At 43.0% G+C, this 18,625-nt stretch overlaps 1 protein-coding gene across 1 annotated transcript in view; it reads left to right on the top strand.

Annotated features, from left to right (window-relative positions):
• LOC310796420 (ATP-binding cassette sub-family A member 2-like) overlaps positions 1-18,625 on the top strand; it is a gene marked incomplete at both ends in the record, with an annotated part of 53,670 nt that overhangs the window by 15,590 nt on the left and 19,455 nt on the right. Inside the window, 10 exons of the mRNA XM_083658607.1 lie at positions 1,147-1,321; positions 2,870-2,985; positions 4,904-5,051; positions 7,160-7,288; positions 8,390-8,517; positions 9,538-9,658; positions 10,105-10,283; positions 12,167-12,308; positions 13,840-13,909; positions 14,027-14,774. Coding sequence (XP_083514733.1) covers positions 1,147-1,321; positions 2,870-2,985; positions 4,904-5,051; positions 7,160-7,288; positions 8,390-8,517; positions 9,538-9,658; positions 10,105-10,283; positions 12,167-12,308; positions 13,840-13,909; positions 14,027-14,774 — 1,956 coding nt within the window. The remainder of the gene's footprint in view (positions 1-1,146; positions 1,322-2,869; positions 2,986-4,903; positions 5,052-7,159; positions 7,289-8,389; positions 8,518-9,537; positions 9,659-10,104; positions 10,284-12,166; positions 12,309-13,839; positions 13,910-14,026; positions 14,775-18,625) is intronic.

Below are 18,625 nucleotides of genomic sequence, written 5' to 3'. Positions count from 1 at the left end.
CCATTTACTTTATTCTCTTTTTCTTCTTTGGTGGTTTTTACCTCGGCACTATTGCTACGGCGTCATGGTCATCAAGGCAAAATTCAGCTCAGGTACTCAGGGTGGAAACACTTCACTCCTCTATGGTTTTACATTATCAAACTACTTCACTCCTCTATGGTTGTACACTATCAAACTACATCACTCCTTTATGCCTAAACACTATCAAACTACACTACTCCTCTATAGCTGAACACTATCAAACTACATCACTCCTCTCTAGCTGAACACTATCAAACTACATCACTCCTCTCTAGCTGAACACTATCAAACTACATCACTCCTTTATACCTAAACACTATCAAACTACATCACTCCTCTATAGCTGAACACTATCAAACTACATCACTCCTCTCTAGCTGAACACTATCAAACTACATCACTCCTCTCTAGCTGAACACTATCAAACTACATCACTCCTCTCTAGGTGAACACTATCAAACTACATCACTCCTCTCTAGCTGAACACTATCAAACTACATCACTCCTTTATACCTAAACACTATCAAACTACATCACTCCTCTATAGCTGAACACTATCAAACTACATCACTCCTCTATAGCTGAACACTATCAAACTACATCACTCCTTTATGCCTAAACACTATCAAACTACATCACTCCTCTATAGCTGAACACTATCAAACTACATCACTCCTCTATAGCTGAACACTATCAAACTACATCACTCCTCTATAGCTGAACACTATCAAACTACATCACTCCTCTCTAGGTGAACACTATCAAACTACATCACTCCTCTCTAGCTGAACACTATCAAACTACATCACTCCTCTATAGCTGAACACTATCAAACTACATCACTCCTCTCTAGGTGAACACTATCAAACTACATCACTCCTCTATAGCTGAACACTATCAAACTACATCACTCCTCTATAGCTGAACACTATCAAACTACATCACTCCTCTATAGCTGAACACTATCAAACTACATCACTCCTATATAGCTGAACACTATCAAACTACATCACTCCTCTATAGCTGAACACTATCAAACTACATCAGGGTTTAAATCATTTAAGAAGTGTGAGAATCAAGTCTCTTTTTTAATTAGCACAATCTCCTCTGCTCCTCTACATCCAGGCTCCAGGGGACAGATGTGGTCATTGCTATCTTCATCATTGTGGCCATGTCCTTTGTGCCAGCCAGCTTTGTGGTGTTCCTGGTTGCAGAGAAATCCACCAAGGCCAAACACCTGCAGTTTGTCAGCGGCTGTGACCCCGTGATCTACTGGCTGGCTAACTACATGTGGGACATGGTGAGGGAGGACGTTCATGTGGACGTGTGTGTGTGTGTGTGTGTGTGTGTGTGTGTGTGTGTGTGTGTGTTGTGAGAAGATGGCAGGTTTCTTGTCATCCCCTCTAAATATCAGATTGTATTTGAATTATCCTAAACCAATTTCCCAAAGCCATCCACTGATTCATTTTTGATTCACATCGAGGTAGCTGAGATGATATCCCACACAACTACTAATCGCTTAAAATAACCTTACATTTACATTAATCCACCTCTTAATTTATGCAAAATCCCCTTAAAAATACTTCCCGGAGTTATTAATGGAGGAGACATGTTACCAGATGTTAACACATCTTTTTACCAGGAGACATCAAAACCACCTTAAACACGACTTAACACAACTTCATTTTTGACTCATCATTACTTTATCATTTAATGTAAAACCTACTTTATAATTTAATTTAAGGAGACAACAACATCGATAACTCATTAATAACCTTGTAAAACCTTACAAACCCATAATGCTAACCTTACTTTACAGTATTAAAGCTGATATTTTTTAGTCGATAATTTATGTTTATGTAATTAAGGAAATTTCAGGGAGAAAATGAAGGGCTTTGGCTTCTTGGCATTGATTGATTGATTGGTTGACTTTATTCATGGATATAGAGACAATAAAAGATAAAAGGGATAGCATGTAAAAGTGTAAAGTACCGGTAAACACTTATTTCCAACATGGTCCCTGATGTTTTAAAAACAGGACAAACAGTAACACAAAACATAGCCATCTAAAAACTGTAGCAAAAAAACCCATGACAATCATAGTATACATTAAACACCAATACACATGGTATTTCAAAATCCTGTCCTAAAGTCTTCCATCATAGTCACAATCAAATTACATCCGAAAATACAAACATTTACACAAAATAGAAACAGTCATCACAGTGAACACAATATGCTCACAGGCCACATTAGGCCTACGAAACTATTCCTTCACCTTACTCCAGAAGATGAGCGTGGACTAAACTAGAGCTGTGCATCTTCACTGATCTCACGATTCGATACGATTCGATTATACAAGTTACGATTCGATTCGATTCGATTATTCGATGCATCTCCGATGCATCGCGATGCATCTTAAATCGATGCATCACTTTTTCCGCAATACATGATTTATTTTTTCTCACTTTCTTTTTTCTCAGTGTGGCTACTTTTCCAATAAAAGTGCATTTGGAATTGCATTGTATTATGATCCATAATTAAAATAAACAACTGCATGTACTTACATTCTATTTTATTTGATTATTAAAAAAAAAGAAAAAGAAAAAAAAAATTAAATAATCGATTTTTGATATTTGTTAATCGATTCAGAATCGTCCTATTAAGCACCGCGATGCATCTCTGAATCGATTATTTTCGGCAGCTCTAGACTAAACACTACATGACATAGAAACGCACAGGCGAGGCAATTGACTTATCCCGATTTTTGAATGGGAAAGAGATATAATGAGTAAAATTGAGTGTTTCTCCAAGTCTGAGTGCTCGCTCTCGTCTGGTCTCTCCCCAGCTGAACTACCTGGTACCCGCCACGTGTTGTGTCCTCATTCTATTCGTGTTCGACCTGCCGGCCTGCACCTCCCCCACAAACTTCCCCGCAGTCCTCTCCCTCTTCCTCCTCTACGGGTGAGTCATCTTATGTTTGTACATTTTACATTTGAGCCATTTAGTGGATGCTAACTCGCAATGGCTATGTTGTCATGGACAGAGTAACCTGGTTATTGCCCATCTCATTAAGCCTTAATCAAGTTAAGCAGTTTACACAGTCAGACCTTTGATCCAAAAGCCCTGTTTGATACCATTCCCTATTACAGAAATAGTGGCCCTGTTTGCCATTTTTTACAAGTGTCCGAATTCTCAACTGTTAATTTCATTCACTATATAGTCCACTATAAAATGCCCACAATGCATTGCAATTTCTAGTGAACAGCAATTATAAAGCGGCTCTCTCAAATCAAACAATCTGATTGGTTCACAGCTGTGGTATATTTATCGTATACCACAGCTAGAGCCGCATCCCCGAAAAACACTCCGCCTCTGAGAAAACAAATGGTAGCTAGCTAGCCTGCTATCCTCGCAAACGGGAGCTCCTAAGCCAACCTGTGTCACCATAATACCCAGAGTGCCTTGCGCTAGTGTTTACTGTCATCTCCTGCTAGTGACGTCATCAGTATGCAACAGCTGAACTAGCTAGCCGCAAGCTAGCTAATGGCGATAACAACATTCGCTAGCTGCCTATCGAAATAGAAACATTTAAGGTTAGCTTCGACCTCCGGGGTGGCTTATCTATGGACGAGTGGATTGAGCAGTGCTTAACGGACACGTTATCTCCAGAAAAAAGCCACCTAGCCTCGTACCTAACATTAGCACAAGCATTAGCCAAAGTTAGCTAGCTAAGGTTAGCTGTTTGTCAACAAGCCTGTCTAGCTGACATTACGTCCAGCAACTGGGTCGGTTGTGCAGGAAGCCAGGAGGGACTATTTTATTACGCGGAAGAGTATGATTTATTAATTTTTGATCGTTCCCCATAGTTCACTAAACACTACATGTGGAATAGTGAGTGAGTGAATGAGTGAACCATTCTGAACATGTCTAATGTGATTGAGTCTTCCAGTTCCCATGAATAAAACAATCAACAGAATATTCCTCCTTCCTCTTTGGCTGAGCAACAGTACGTTACTTCTAATACAGTGGAAAGAAATTATGATACCGATAGTATTTCTCGCCGCCATGTTTTTTGACTGTTGGAGTTTGAATTTGCGCAGAAGGTGAAAACCAAAAGTGAAGCGAGTTTAGAGGTTTTCATGCCACAGTAAAATGTTTCATATGGTTAAGCTAAAGAGAGAGTAGAAAGCGTTGTTTTTTACTTCCCCCTTGAAGTTTCTCAAGAGGAAAATGCTCAAAAGTCATCCGATTTGTGTGAATTTGACGCCACCGCAGGCCACGCTCCCCCTTGTCCTCATTTATATGGTAATTAACGATGAATAAGATGAAAAATATCTCTCCCCGCTCGCGTGACCTAGAAAAAAAGGCTGAGGCGCTGGCTGTCCCCTTGATTACAGTTATGATCACTAATGCATAATTCATAATCGCCTGTCTCCAATCCCGAATTCACATAGGTCGAATTAATATTTGAATGTAAATTGAAATGGCCTATCATGGTATCTTCACCTGCTGTAAACTGATAAGCAATACCAACTGCTCAGCATCAGCATTTTTTGTGATCCATATCAATAATGCACATAATCATGAATTAAAAATACGAAATCATTATCACTGGAAATGTCAGTAAAATATATACTGTATATACATAATTCAAGTACTGTGTGTATGCAATCATATCAAATCATATCATGAGGTCCTTGACAATATTAAGTCCTATATTTTCTTGATTTGACATGGGTATATTTTCATCATATGACAGAGTTGCATGGCGGATGTGTTTGTGTGTGGTTTGCTGTTTTGATGTAAAGTGCAATGAGTTTCCCTGCACAGTATATGAAATGTGCTATACCAGTCAAGTTTGACTCTCTGATTGTTCCAGGTGGTCCATCACTCCCATCATGTACCCTGCCTCCTTCTGGTTCGAGGTTCCCAGCACTGCCTATGTCTTCCTCATTGTCATCAACCTCTTCATAGGCATCACTGCCACGGTGGCGACCTTCCTTCTCAAGCTCTTTGAGCATGACAAGGTCAGTTTGACCCTCGTTACTGCAGCTTTTTATTTTGCCTGAGACAAATCTGCTTCCCAACCATCTCCAAAGCGCTGGCGTACTCTTCAGAGGTTGCTTATGTTCAACAGCGACTGTGAACAGCTGATTGTGTTTCTAAATGTACAACTTGGCCCGTTTCAATAGAACTAAATAGATATTCATACATAATATCTGTGTGGTTTTTGACTAGGAACTGATCATTCTACCATTGATATGTCTAATTGATTTTGTGTTTAGATAATCAGCGTGTTAGCTAGCTAACCGTAGTATCAGGTCAGCTAATGGGGAAGTCCCACCAGGAACGTCAGGTACGCGTTCCGGCTCCGACGCGCTCGTCGGAGCTGCTCGCGGGCATTTTAGTCAACGTGTGTGATCCCACCAGGCACGCAACAACGCGCATCAGAAGCGGCTCGACGCCCCGCTCCGCTAAAGATACGCGGCAGTTCTATTTTTCACGGATGACGCCTGGAAGCTGCGTCAAGCTGCACAGAGCAGATCGTTCAGCCCGGAAGTCAGACACAGCAACTGCACGAGAATCCGGTAGATTTTCATAATAAAAACGTGTGCAGACCCAATACCGACTCCTTCTCCCCCTCTCCCCCTGTAGTCGTTCAAGTAGACGAAGAAATGCAAGAGTTCTCCTGCTGCTAACAGGCACTGTATGACAAATTAAGAAATAATTTCAGCCTACTTACTTACCCATGGTAGAAGCACAACAATCAAGGGAAAATGACCAAATCAAAAGCAAGTCAACGACAGACTGTGTTGTTTGTGTGTTGTGCTCTTTACATCCACCCCATTGTACACACAGTATCGCGCGATCTCGTAAATCCCGCGCGATCTTGTATCCAGCTGGCAGGCAGCGCTCGGAAGCGCTCCGCTTCTGAAGCGCGTGCGGTGGGACATGCCGACGTGCAGAAGACGGAGCAAAACCGCGGCGCAGACGGAACGCTGCGCAGACGGGCCTGGTGCGACCAAGGTGTAACCGTCTTGTTGTAAACAAGTATGGTAATTTACACTCTAGTTAACGTGTCTATAAGAAGCTTGTGTTAGTAGTAACATGTAGTTGCATTGGATTGCATTCGAATTGTATGCTAAATGACATATGGCACAATTGCAAATTAAAAAACAGCAGCAGCGTGCACACTCCAAAATAAAGTAAATCAAGGTGCAGGGCCAAGGTAGAAACTTAAAAAAGGAGAAAAGGCCAGCAGCACTCCACAATGTCCTTCGTGCGTTTAATAAGGTCTTGTGCAGCACAGCATCAACGCTGATGAAGGCTACCTGCTGTGCATCACTACACAGTCTTCATCAGCTAAGACCTAACTAACTCACTAACGTGATTTAAAGTCACACCATCACTAACGTTGGGTGTATTTCACCCGATGCAATATACCCCATAAAACATACTTCTCATCAAAATATCTTAAAGTACAACAATACATGGCAAATTGAGGTACTCTTCTTTTGTTTTTAAATGTGAAATATCACAAAAAACACAAAAAAGTATATTATGGGGGACACTATAAAAAATATGTCAAATTCGGGAAAAATGAGGTAATCGTTATAAAAATTTAAAAAACAAAACAAAACAGGAGCTCCCAACTTCTCCTTCGGTCCACCCATTCATGGGACTTGTGTGGTGAAAAAAAAAAAAAAAGTCACCACAATACCATTAACCCTAACCCGAAGATATTTTACCCTCTATCACTAACGTCGGGTGAAAATCACCCGAACACGTAGCCGGTAGAAAAAACCATGAATGGGAGCAGGGAAACAAACTTACATTCAATGACGTCAGTGAGCATCCTGAAGGTACCTAAGGACCCGCCCACCTCAGACAGCAGCAAGACAATGAAAATCACGCAAATTCAATTGTCCGGGTGAAAATCACCCGACGTTAGTGTTCTAGGGTCAAGAAAGAACACACATTAGGACTAAATGGGAACAATTTCACAGATCCTCCCCCTCCCTCCAAAATAGAGCATTGTGGAATAGAACGAGGTGGTTTTGTGTTGCAGCACTATCAGAGTTAGCCTGTGGGTGCTTCTGTACGTATTCCTTCACTCCCTCGGTTTCTCCTCCAGGATCTGAAAAGAGTCAACAGCTACCTGAAGTCCTGCTTCCTCATCTTCCCCAACTACAACCTCGGCCACGGCCTGATGGAGATGGCCTACAATGAGTACATCAACGAATACTACGCCAAAATAGGTAAGGTAATAAGATGATTTTGCTCTTATGACATCACTATGACTGACAGTAGAATGACATCATCAGTGCCTATGACATCATCAGTGATGTCATAAGATGATATTACCTGTTCATTGGCACCTCAGGTGTTCATTGGCAAACTTCAGACGGGCCTGTAGGTACATAAACCGAAAACCTAACTATGTAATTTAGGGTCTTATGTGACTAATTGTAAGCCTCAAAAGGTTTGAGACATTAGTTTCAAGCCAAATCCTAAATATCGCCATTTCAATGTTTACAATTTTTCTTGAGGCAGCATCAAAAATACATCTATGACAATGTAATGTACGAATGCATTTAGTGTAAACACAATTATAGAATGCTTCATCATTTTGGAAATGAATGTGTGCGTGTCTGTGGGATGTCACCCAGGGCTGGTTTTCAGTGCAGTCCTTTTTCAGGTCCAGGCCCGGTTTTACAGGGGTGCAAAAGCACGCATTGCACCCTTATTTTAATTGTCTGCATGCTCAGTTGAAAAGAGTGGGGGGGGGGGGGGGGGGAAATTATGTCATAATAATAAAAGATAATGTAGCCTAGTAGAGTGTTGTATGTTCTGAAATACTTATGTTGCAATATTCTTTGCTTAAACACTTTACAGCATTTAAAGAGATTATTTGGTCTTAACCAAAGGTACAATGAAATCTCCATGCTGCAGCTGCACACTTACTGTTTAAACTTGAATTATAATTGTTGTTTTTCTTTGTTCTTTGATGTGAATGTATGGCTTTTTAGAACCTATATGTAACATTTTAAGGTTGAGATAATTGTATTATCATTATATGGTCCAAATATTTCAGTAAAGCACTTGAAACACTTGAAATATTCTTGCTTGGCTGGTATCATTCTATTTGAAATGATGGTAAAATGCATTATTTTTAGTAAAATAACATGTCAAATTTTTCGGGCGGCCAGCCACCCGGGTTGGCCGGTGCATGTGCACCCCTTCCTATCTAGGATGCATCCCTAGTCATCTTGTTCTGGAACCGGCCCTGTTCAGGTCCTCCCTGTCTGCTTTTCAGTTGATGGTGTCTTGTTAAACAGACACTGAATCTGTGTTTTCAGGCCAGTTTGACAAGATGAAGTCTCCATTTGAGTGGGACATCGTGACTCGAGGACTCGTTGCCATGACAATCGAGGGCTTTGTCGGCTTCCTCATCACCATCCTGTGCCAGTATAACTTCCTCAGGAAACCTCCGTGAGTCTGTTAGCATGTTGGTGTATATAAATAAACCTCTGTGAGTCTGTTAGCATGTTGGTGTATATAAATAAACCTCCGTGAGTCTGTTAGCATGTTGGTGTATATAAATAAACCTCTGTGAGTGTGTTAGCATGTTGGTTTATTATAAATAACATGACATATAACATACTGCTTTGTGTGTACACGTGTACAATGGAATCTGATTAAATCTATTTACTTATTTATTTAATTTGGCGGGGGACAGTACAAGTCAATCAACATTTTAGTTCACACTTAAATGTAAATGTGTTAGCCAAGAGGCTAATTTCTGTATTCCCCAGGCAGGTCAAGAGCATAATCATTACAATAAACAAGAATACATGTTAGAAAAAATAAAACAGTATAAAAGTTAGTAAATATAAACAGTGCAGTACTATTAAAAATAATTAATAAAAACAATAATAACTCAACTAACTTAACTTAACTTATTTCCTACCAATATGGCGCTTTACAATACACACAGCTCATTGGCTGTGTTTGCTATGTGATTGATTGTGATCATTTGTGAATTTATTACAATCACCTGTTATTTTCCCATCAAGATGGCCATGTGATGATGCAACTGAATGCTATGAATTGCTCTCTCTACTTGCATGTAAAACCCACAGCTGGATGCAACAAGTCCAAGTGAGTTTGCTAGGGGGTTGTTGAAATGCATTCTGGGAAATGCAGTGCACTACTAGCCAAATGCGGCGCAAAATGCACTAACTGAAATTGAAGTAGACAAGGCAAGTTCAGGGGAAATGTGTACACCAAAAAACGAAACTACAGCAGCTCATCAGAAAATATCGATGACATAACAGTGAAACAGTATGTCCAGTAGGGTGGATTTATCCTTCAAGAATAAGCTGTCATTGCCAAGTGCTCCCTGTTTACATAAAGTGCTGTGTAAGTTTAACAAGTGAGTATACAATGTACGGTTACAGGAATAAGTTAGTGCCCGAGTAGAAATGTGTGTGTGTGTGTGTGTTGATCCAGGAGAGTGCCAGTCAGCTGCCAGCCGATAGAGGATGTTGATGTAGACGTTGCTTGTGAGAGGCGAAGAGTGCTGCGAGGAGACGCCGACAACGACATGCTGAAGATCGACAACCTCACAAAGGTCGCCACAGTTAATACAAAAACAATATCCAAATCGCAATATTGACTGCTGCAGTTTTCAAATCACTGGAAGTTAAAATTGTATCTCATGGCAATTAGTGTGAAATGCACACTTTACTTAAACATCAATAATTCTTGAATGGGTTGTCCGATTGGCTCACGGTAAATAAACACTAGAAGAAATCACACTTAAACAGCCTGTTGAAATCGAGTATTGATTGGGCAATTACCACGAGATCAAGCTGAAACAGACCTATCAACTTTGTTATTGTGGATAAACTCCCCTGATTAGATTGAGTTTGACTGTCATATCAACAATTATTACTGTACGACACTTTACATTTTTCGCATGTTAAAATAGTGTTAACTTATCACAACAAAATCTGAAAAAGATGTGAACTGTTCATGTGACGTTCATCTGCGTGCACTCTTTGCCTTCTCGCTCAGGTCTACAAGTCCAGGAAGATGGGTCATATCCTGGCCGTGGACAGGTTGTGTCTGGGCGTTCGTCCCGGCGAATGCTTTGGCTTGCTGGGGGTGAACGGAGCCGGGAAGACCACCACCTTTAAAATGCTTACCGGCGACGAGAGCACCACAGGAGGGGAGGCCTTCATCAGTGGAAACAGGTACAATACCGGGAGGACAGGCCCTTTCACTGTACAGGAATACACCCGGTTTTGGGGAGTTGTCCAGGTCAACCTCCGGCCTTCCATGTCAACACTTTAGCATGCACTATACTGAGCGATACTGTAGATCGCCTGATACTGACATTTGTCCAGAAATACCGTATGCACCAACTTATATACAGAGACTACGCTGAATGTCCAAGCAGAATGCAAGAAAGCAGCATCATACATGTATGTATTATTATGGATTATTATGTGTGGTGTGCAGCAGAGGCCTGCTACACGACCCGAACCTGACGGGACCCGAGACCCGATTCTGGGTATTGGACAGGTAGGGTTAAATAAACAGTTAGGGCTGGGGTCAGGTAGGGTTAAATAAACAGTTAGGGCTGGGGTCAGGTAGGGTTAAATAAACAGTTAGGGCTGGGGTCAGGTAGGGTTAAATAAACAGTTAGGGCTGGGGTCAGGTAGGGTTAAATAAACAGTTAGGGCTGGGGTCGGGTAGGGTTAAATAAACAATTAGGGCTGGGGTCAGGTAGGGTTAAATAAACAGTTAGGGCTGGGGTCAGGTAGGGTTAAATAAACAATTAGGGCTGGGGTCAGGTAGGGTTAAATAAACAGTTAGGGCTGGGGTCAGGTAGGGTTAAATAAACAATTAGGGCTGGGGTTGGGTAGGGTTAAATAAACAGTTAGGGCTGGGGTCAGGTAGGGTTAAATAAACAATTAGGGCTGGGGTCGGGTAGGGTTAAATAAACAGTTAGGGCTGGGGTCAGGTAGGGTTAAATAAACAGTTAAGGCTGGGGTCGGGTAGGGTTAAATAAACAATTAGGGCTGGGGTCAGGTAGGGTTAAATAAACAATTAGGGCTGGGGTCAGGTAGGGTTAAATAAACAGTTAAGGCTGGGGTCGGGTAGGGTTAAATAAACAGTTAAGGCTGGGGTCAGGTAGGGTTAAATAAACAATAGACCCTTCTCATGGGGGCCATTTTGTGTCGAGAAGCCAGGGTAAACACAGGTGCAAGCAAAACACTAATGAGGGTTTCCAAATCCCAATCATGGAAGTTGGAAACCCTCATTAGTGTTTTGCTTGCACCTGTGTTTACCCTGGCTTCTCGACACAAAATGGCCCCCGTGAGAAGGGTCTATTAGGGCTGGGGTCGGGTAGGGTTAAATAAACAATTAGGGCTGGGGTCGGGTAGGGCTCGTTATGGTCACAGAGAATGTGGGCTCTGGGTTCATTTCCAGGCCCGGGCAGACCTCTAGTGTGCAGTAGTGTGTCTGGTCATTTTGGACAAATTAAATATGTAAGGGATAATGTATTGTGAGCCGGTGATTACTGGCGAAATAATGACCGACAGGTGAATGATTGAGCCTGACGCGCAGCGGACGGCTTAATCATTCACCTGAAGGTCATTATTTCCAGTAATCACCGGCTCACTATACATTATCCCCCTTAGAACACGGCCTACAACTAAATCATTCAATAATCTGACAAAAATAATTATTCAAATAGATTTTTTATTAGCGTTTTCAACGACAAAGCGGTTTCATTCGTAATTGGCACACAAGACACCACAGCTGCAACTGGTTGGCCTAATTAGTAGTGTCTGCTGACAAAAGGCTCTTATCAACTGATTAATCCAGGTGTGGCAGAGCAGCGGTCGGTTGTCGAGAAATAATGACCGGTGAATCTTGTTGATTGACCAATCAGAATCGAGTATTCAAGAGAGCCGTGTTCTAAATATATATATATACTGTGAAGCACTCTATAATGTCAAACTAGATAACTACCAAGGCCAGGTACGAAATCAATAATGTTGTGTGTGTGTGTGCGTGCGTGCGTGCGTGCGTGCGTGCGTGCGTGCGTGTGTGTGTGTGTGTGTAGCATCCTGAAGGAGCTGTTGCGTGTCCAGCAGAGTATCGGCTACTGCCCACAGTTTGACGCACTGTTTGAAGATCTGACGGCCAGGGAGCACCTGGAGCTTTACACTCGCCTCCGTGGCATTCCCTGGAAGGACCAGGAGAGGGTAGAAAACACACACACACACACCACTCACACACACACACACACACACACACACACACACACCACTCACACACACACACACACACACACACACACACACACCACTCACACACGCACACGCACACACACACACACATACACCCACCACACACACACCATACACACACACACACACCACACACACACACACACACACACACACACACACACACACCACTCACACACACACACACACACACACCACTCACACACATACACACACATACACACACACCATACACACACACCACTCACACACACACGCACACACGCACACACACACACACACACCACACACACACACACACACACACACACACACACACACACACACCCCGCTGAACCTCTTTTAAAGCTGCTCTAGTTAATAGTTGATGTCAAACTACACCTGCAAAGTGGGGCAGTAACACTTTATAAGGGTACATTAATTCACATTTAGTTCATCCTTAACACATTAAGTGCCAGAGACGGACTAATTCGTCTTACATAATCCAGCGCTTAAGTGCCAAGGACGGACTAATTCGTCTTACATCGTTTTCAGTGGTTTCCACTAGCTGGCGCCCTTGGGCAATATGTGAATGTGGATCCGACCTCTCCCGCTGCCCCGGAAGTACTCTAACAAAGATTTCTATATAGGGAAGGCGGGCTCTTTGATCAGCGGGTTGTGTAGGTAAGATTGAGCGAGTAAGACAGAGACAGAATTACATAGCGATTTATATATAGAGAATTTCAGCAATTTAGCAATTTAGAGTCAGATTTAGAGCGAGTTGGTTAGCGTAGTTGATTTAGTTGTTAGTACAGTCGTAGTGTTTAGTATAGTCTTTATAAAGACTTTGTTTAGATAGATAGTTAGCGGTAGTTACAGTTAGTGTTCATTGTAGTTAGCTTAGCACATTTAGCGTTAGCGTCAGTTCATTTTAGTATTTAGCCTTTATTCTAGTTCAGTTTATTCTAGTTCAGTTTGATCGAGTTGGTAGCCGGTAGATTAGCCTTATTTCAGTTCAGTTTGAGCTAGTGGTAGCAGTAGTTTTATTTCAGTTCAGTTTGAGTTAGTCGTAGCAGTAGTTTTATTTCAGTTTAGTTGGGAGCGGGTGGCGTGTTTGTGCCATGCCGGCCAAACGCAAGCGGTCTTCGGCGGCTGCACGCAAGCGATCGGCCGATCAGAGATCACTGCTTGATTTCTTTTCCGTCCGAAACGAGCTTGTGCCGGAGACCGATTCCGAGGTCTCGGATGATGAACGGGGTGAGCCTCTGCATGTCGCGGCTGCGGCTGCAGGGCTCACGACTGAGTCCGAGTCGAGTGACCTCCAGTCTTCTCCAGACGCGGAGGATTCTGAGGAGGAGTGGGCCCCGTCGAGGAGCGAAGCTCCAGAGAGCAGTGGTAAGACGATGTTTGAGATGACTTGTGTAACTTGTGGAAATGTAATTACTATGACTATACAAAAGCCAGCAGTCAGTCAATTAATTTTACTTTTATTTCAGACTCTGAACAGTCTGAAGATGAGCCTGAGGCAGCCAGCTGTAGCGGCTCTGGTGCTGCAGCCTCTGGTGCCAGGAAAATGGGTAAGAGCACACCTCAGAATCAGGTTTATTTTCACATCACAGGTTCCAGCCAGCATTCAGTACCACACATATAAAAAACACTATTTTATGGTAATTATGTATTTCTATAATTTGCAGATTGTGGCAGTGGAGCTGGAAGAGGGAAACGGCCTGCAGGTCCAGGCTGGAGTGGAGTTGACTGGGAGCCAACCCACATCCCCTTCACAGCTGAACCGGGTCATCATAGTGGTGGTGCTGCTGAACCAGTTGACTTTTTCCAGCTCTTCCTGGACGATGAGCTGCTGCAGGCTATTGTTGTCCAAACTAACCTGTATGCACACCAGTGCATCAGTCAGGTGAGCGAGGCTCTGCCACATTCGAGGCTTGGGAGGTGGAAGGACACTGATGTGGCAGAACTCAAGAGCTTCTTGGGACTATACTTCCTCACTGGGATCGTCCAGAAGCCTAAACTGGCCATGTACTGGACCACAAATGAACTGACTGCTACCCCCCACTTCAACAAAACCATGTCTCGCAACCGCTTTCAACTGCTCACAAGATTCCTCCATTTCAGTAACAATTTTGATGTTGATGGTGCAGACAAGTTGTTCAAGGTCCGGCCAGTTCTGAACGACCTGTTAGCAAAGTTCAGAGACATGTTCACACCGAGTCAAAACATTAGCATTGATGAGGGGATGCTCCTGTGGCGTGGGCGGTTGGCCTTCAAAGTCTACAACCCACAAAAACCCATAAAGTATGGGATCAAGTCCTACATCCTCTGTGACTCCCAGACAGGTTACTGCCACAACATGAAGCCGTACTGTGGTGAGCGGGCCACCCTAGGCGAGACGGTGGAGTTCCTCCTCGGGGACTTGGCAGGGCAGGGGTACCATTTGTACATGGACAATTACTACAACTCTGTTGGAATGTGTGCACAGCTGCTGGAGTGTCAGACACATGTCTGTGGCACTCTGAGGAAGAACAGGGGTGAGCCACCTGCTACCATAGTCACCAACCACACCGTGAAGCTGGGGGAAACGGTCATGCGCCACAACGGTGGCACCATGGTTCTCGCCTGGCGAGATAAAAGAATCGTGAAGATGGTCTCCACGCTGCACGACGACACGATGGAGACGGTGCAGGTCAGGCAGAAAGGCAGCACAGAGAGGGTCGCACACACAAAACCCAAGTGTGTGGCAGACTACAACAAGTACATGAATGGGGTCGACAGATTGGATCAGAACATTGCATACTATCCGTTTGCCAGGAAGACATCCAGGTGGCCCTTCAAATTTGTCATGTACATGTTTCAGATCTCTTTTTATAACGCCTTTGTTCTGTACAAAGCTAAACACCCAGCTAAACGCCAGAGAAAGTGTGAAACATTGCTGGATTTCATCCTGAGTGTTATCGGTGTATGGACCAGACCTGTGGTGGGGGGTGGCGGGGAGGAGGTGGGGGCTGGCGGGGAGGAGGTGGGGGCTGGCGAGGAGGAGGTGGGGGGTGGCGGGGAGGAGGTGGGGGCTGGCGAGGAGGAGGTGGGGGGTGGCGGGGAGGAGGTGGGGGCGGGGGCGGGGGGCAGTGACCAACCTGCAACCATGCCCCGGCGACCATACCTGGACCCTCAATGCAGGCTGGAGGTCAAGCTAGCGGGCCATGTAATGGTCCTCATACCAGCCACACCCAAAAAAGATACCCCAACGAGGAGGTGTAGCATGTGTGCAAAGAAAAAGGTTAGAAAAGAGACACGCTACATGTGTGTCAAATGTGGGGTCTCATTACACAGGGGTAGATGCTATGAGGAGTACCACTCAGACAAGAACCTTCCTCAGCGGCGCTGGCGCTGAGTAGGTATGGGTCATAAAAATAAAAATAAAACCAGCCAGGGATTGTTTTTGCTCTTTGTTTGATTGTTTGCTAGCTAGCAGGAATACATAAAAAAGTACCTGCCGATTTTCATGTAACTTTGTGGATGGGTGTAACATGGGCCAAGGAAGTACCCATTACATTTTGGAGCAGTTCTGGATTCGGTGTACGAGCCCAAACCGGTTTGATCACTAACCGAAAAAAACTATAAAAAAAAAAAACTATATAAAAAAAAAAAAAAAGCTGAGTCTGCTCTTGTTTTGTATTTATTTTGACATTTATTTATTTTATTATTTGTATTATTCCTCCATTATTGAAAACAACTATTGTTCAGATGTCTGATGTCTCACTGATGCCAAAAATAAATGGTGAAAAGTGACTGTTCTGCCTGTTTGATTGAATTTCACAAAACTACATTTTTCTCAGCTTTCCTTCTCAGAGGCCAAAACCATGCTGTACTCAACGGCTAATATCTACATAACTACTAACTCTACAAACTAACTCTTTTAGACAGAGAAAGCACACATTCTATTAGTTCTTTTTAGATGATTGATGTTCACGAAGTCATAACAGAAAAGAATCCTCGGCTGTTTTAAAATGAGCCAGAATCGTCAAAAACACCCCTGGCACAACTTACCTACAGGAATGAAAACATGGCTGGCACCCAATGTGTTAATAAGCTACCTGCTTAATGAGCAGTAACTACTAGAGGGCACACTATCTCATGCCTTCTGGTTCTGCCCTTCTTTAACGGGATTCTGGGCCAAAATATTTGACTGGTACTCTAAAGGCCTATAAAATAACCCTGCAGCCGGAGGCAGAACTCGCCATCTTCGGCTGCTCGGAGTCCTCTCTGGACTTCCCTACAGCTGTGCAACAATCTCTGACACTGGGGACAACTGTTGCCAAAAAACAAATTCTGAAGGAATGGAAGTCCTCCTCACCTTCTTTTCACGTGTGGCTGATGGACATGATCTCTGTTGTACACATGGAGAGACTCAGGTCCCTGAGAACCGACTCGCTTAAAAGGTTCTCGGCTATCAGGGACCCGTTTTGGGCCGACTTTGACGAGGTTAACAATGACTAGTGACTGAGGTTGGGGGTAGCGGATGGCTTGTTCGGTGGGTATCTCATGGACCCCCTGTATGGGATCGCATGCATGTTGTCTCTTGCAAATACATAAGCACCTTATGCGACTGGTAGCACCATGTTGAATGTTGATGTCTGTATTTTTTTTTCTTTTTCTTTTCCTGTGTCTGATCCCGTTTGTCTTGTTCGTTTACTGTTCTATAAAAACTGAAAATAAAATATTGGGGGGGAAAAGCATTAAGTACTGTAACCTTTAATTAACAGCCTTGAATGTAAGCTTTCTCTACCTTTAACTTCAGTGTCTTCATGCCTCAACCCAACCGTCCAGAACACCATTAGATTACGAGACACTAGGGGTTGCATTGACTCGTCGAGACTAGGGATGTAACGATAACCGGTTTTAATGATAACCGTGATAAAATTCCTTATGATAACCATACCCTTTCAAATTTTCATTATCATTAAAACCGTGGTACCGTGATTACAGTGCTTTGAAAAACATGGTAAATACTGTCCATCAACTAAAGTTGGCAACAGTCTCCCAGATGCAAACGTGCAGCCTTGGAGAAATGATTTCAGTGAGTGTATCAATCCTTTTTGGGTCTGAGTTTTCAATATAAAACGTAAAATGATTTCAGTGAGTCTCTCAGTACTTTTTGAACATTTTCAGCAACTTTATTTACGAATACCGTGATAATACGATAACCGTGATAATTTTGATCACGGTAATCGTGATGTGAAATTTTCATACCGTTACATCTCTAACAAGGACGCCTAAATGAAACTTGTGGGTTCAGCGTAGGTGGAGCTTAGGTTGAGCGTTGCTTCGGCGTCCTGTGTGAACGGGCTGTTAACAGTGTGCTGCCTGCAACATTTGCCTCCAGCCATGTGGCATTAGGACATACTGAAATGAGAGCTTACTAATCTTTGGCCATATGGCTCCTGAAGGGGAGGAGGGTAGAGGGGGAGGGGTGGGATGGGACATGTAGGTCAGCTTGAAACACAGAACAAAGGCTGTTGAACAAATCATTCTTGCCTGAACTGCAATGTAATCAAAAAAAATTACCTCAGAATTATGGCAATATGTGTTCTTCAAATGCAGGTAAATAGGCCAAAGAATAGGCCACGCCTCCCAACCTGTTAGAGCTGCTCCCCGCTAGGGCCCATATATATATATATATATATATATATGGATATTGTATCAGGGTGGGCATGGCCATCCCTTGGTGGTGCCCCACCTGTTAGTGATATCTAAGTCCTGTGTTGCAAACAGAATGGGCATTCTTATCTTGTGGCCATAGAGGTCTGCTACATGCCACGTTAAGCCCGACTGTGATGCAACTTTTGAAGCCAAACCCGAAATCCAAACGTTCTTATTAACTCATTGGCTGCCAGCCATTAAATTATTCTGGAAAACGGACGCTCCCAGTGCCAGCCCTTTCAGAGCGTTTTCAGTGATTTCTCAAGACCCACAGAATATTGTGTGATATTACTATGTAAACACAGAACACGCCCAAAAACGATGAGACTCTCTTGTATCATCAGAAAAAAAAAGTTTATTTGTATCATTTTCTGGTTTCACCAGAAACAGATGTTTCAAACTAGAACTGGAGATAATTACCCTTTTGTGAAATGAAGCATTTCAAGCACATCACTGACTCTGAAGCTAATATTTTCTGATGTAGTGACACCTCAAATATCTGAACAGTAATTTCCTTCAATAAAACAGCAAAAACAAAGGAATTTTGATGGCAAAATAATATTTTTTAGCTGCAACCAGCA

This window comes from Poromitra crassiceps (assembly GCF_964638095.1).
Source record: "Poromitra crassiceps genome assembly, chromosome: 22".
In the NCBI taxonomy this organism is placed as follows: Eukaryota; Metazoa; Chordata; class Actinopteri; order Beryciformes; family Melamphaidae; genus Poromitra; species Poromitra crassiceps.
This window is presented reverse-complemented; position numbering and strand designations above follow the sequence as displayed.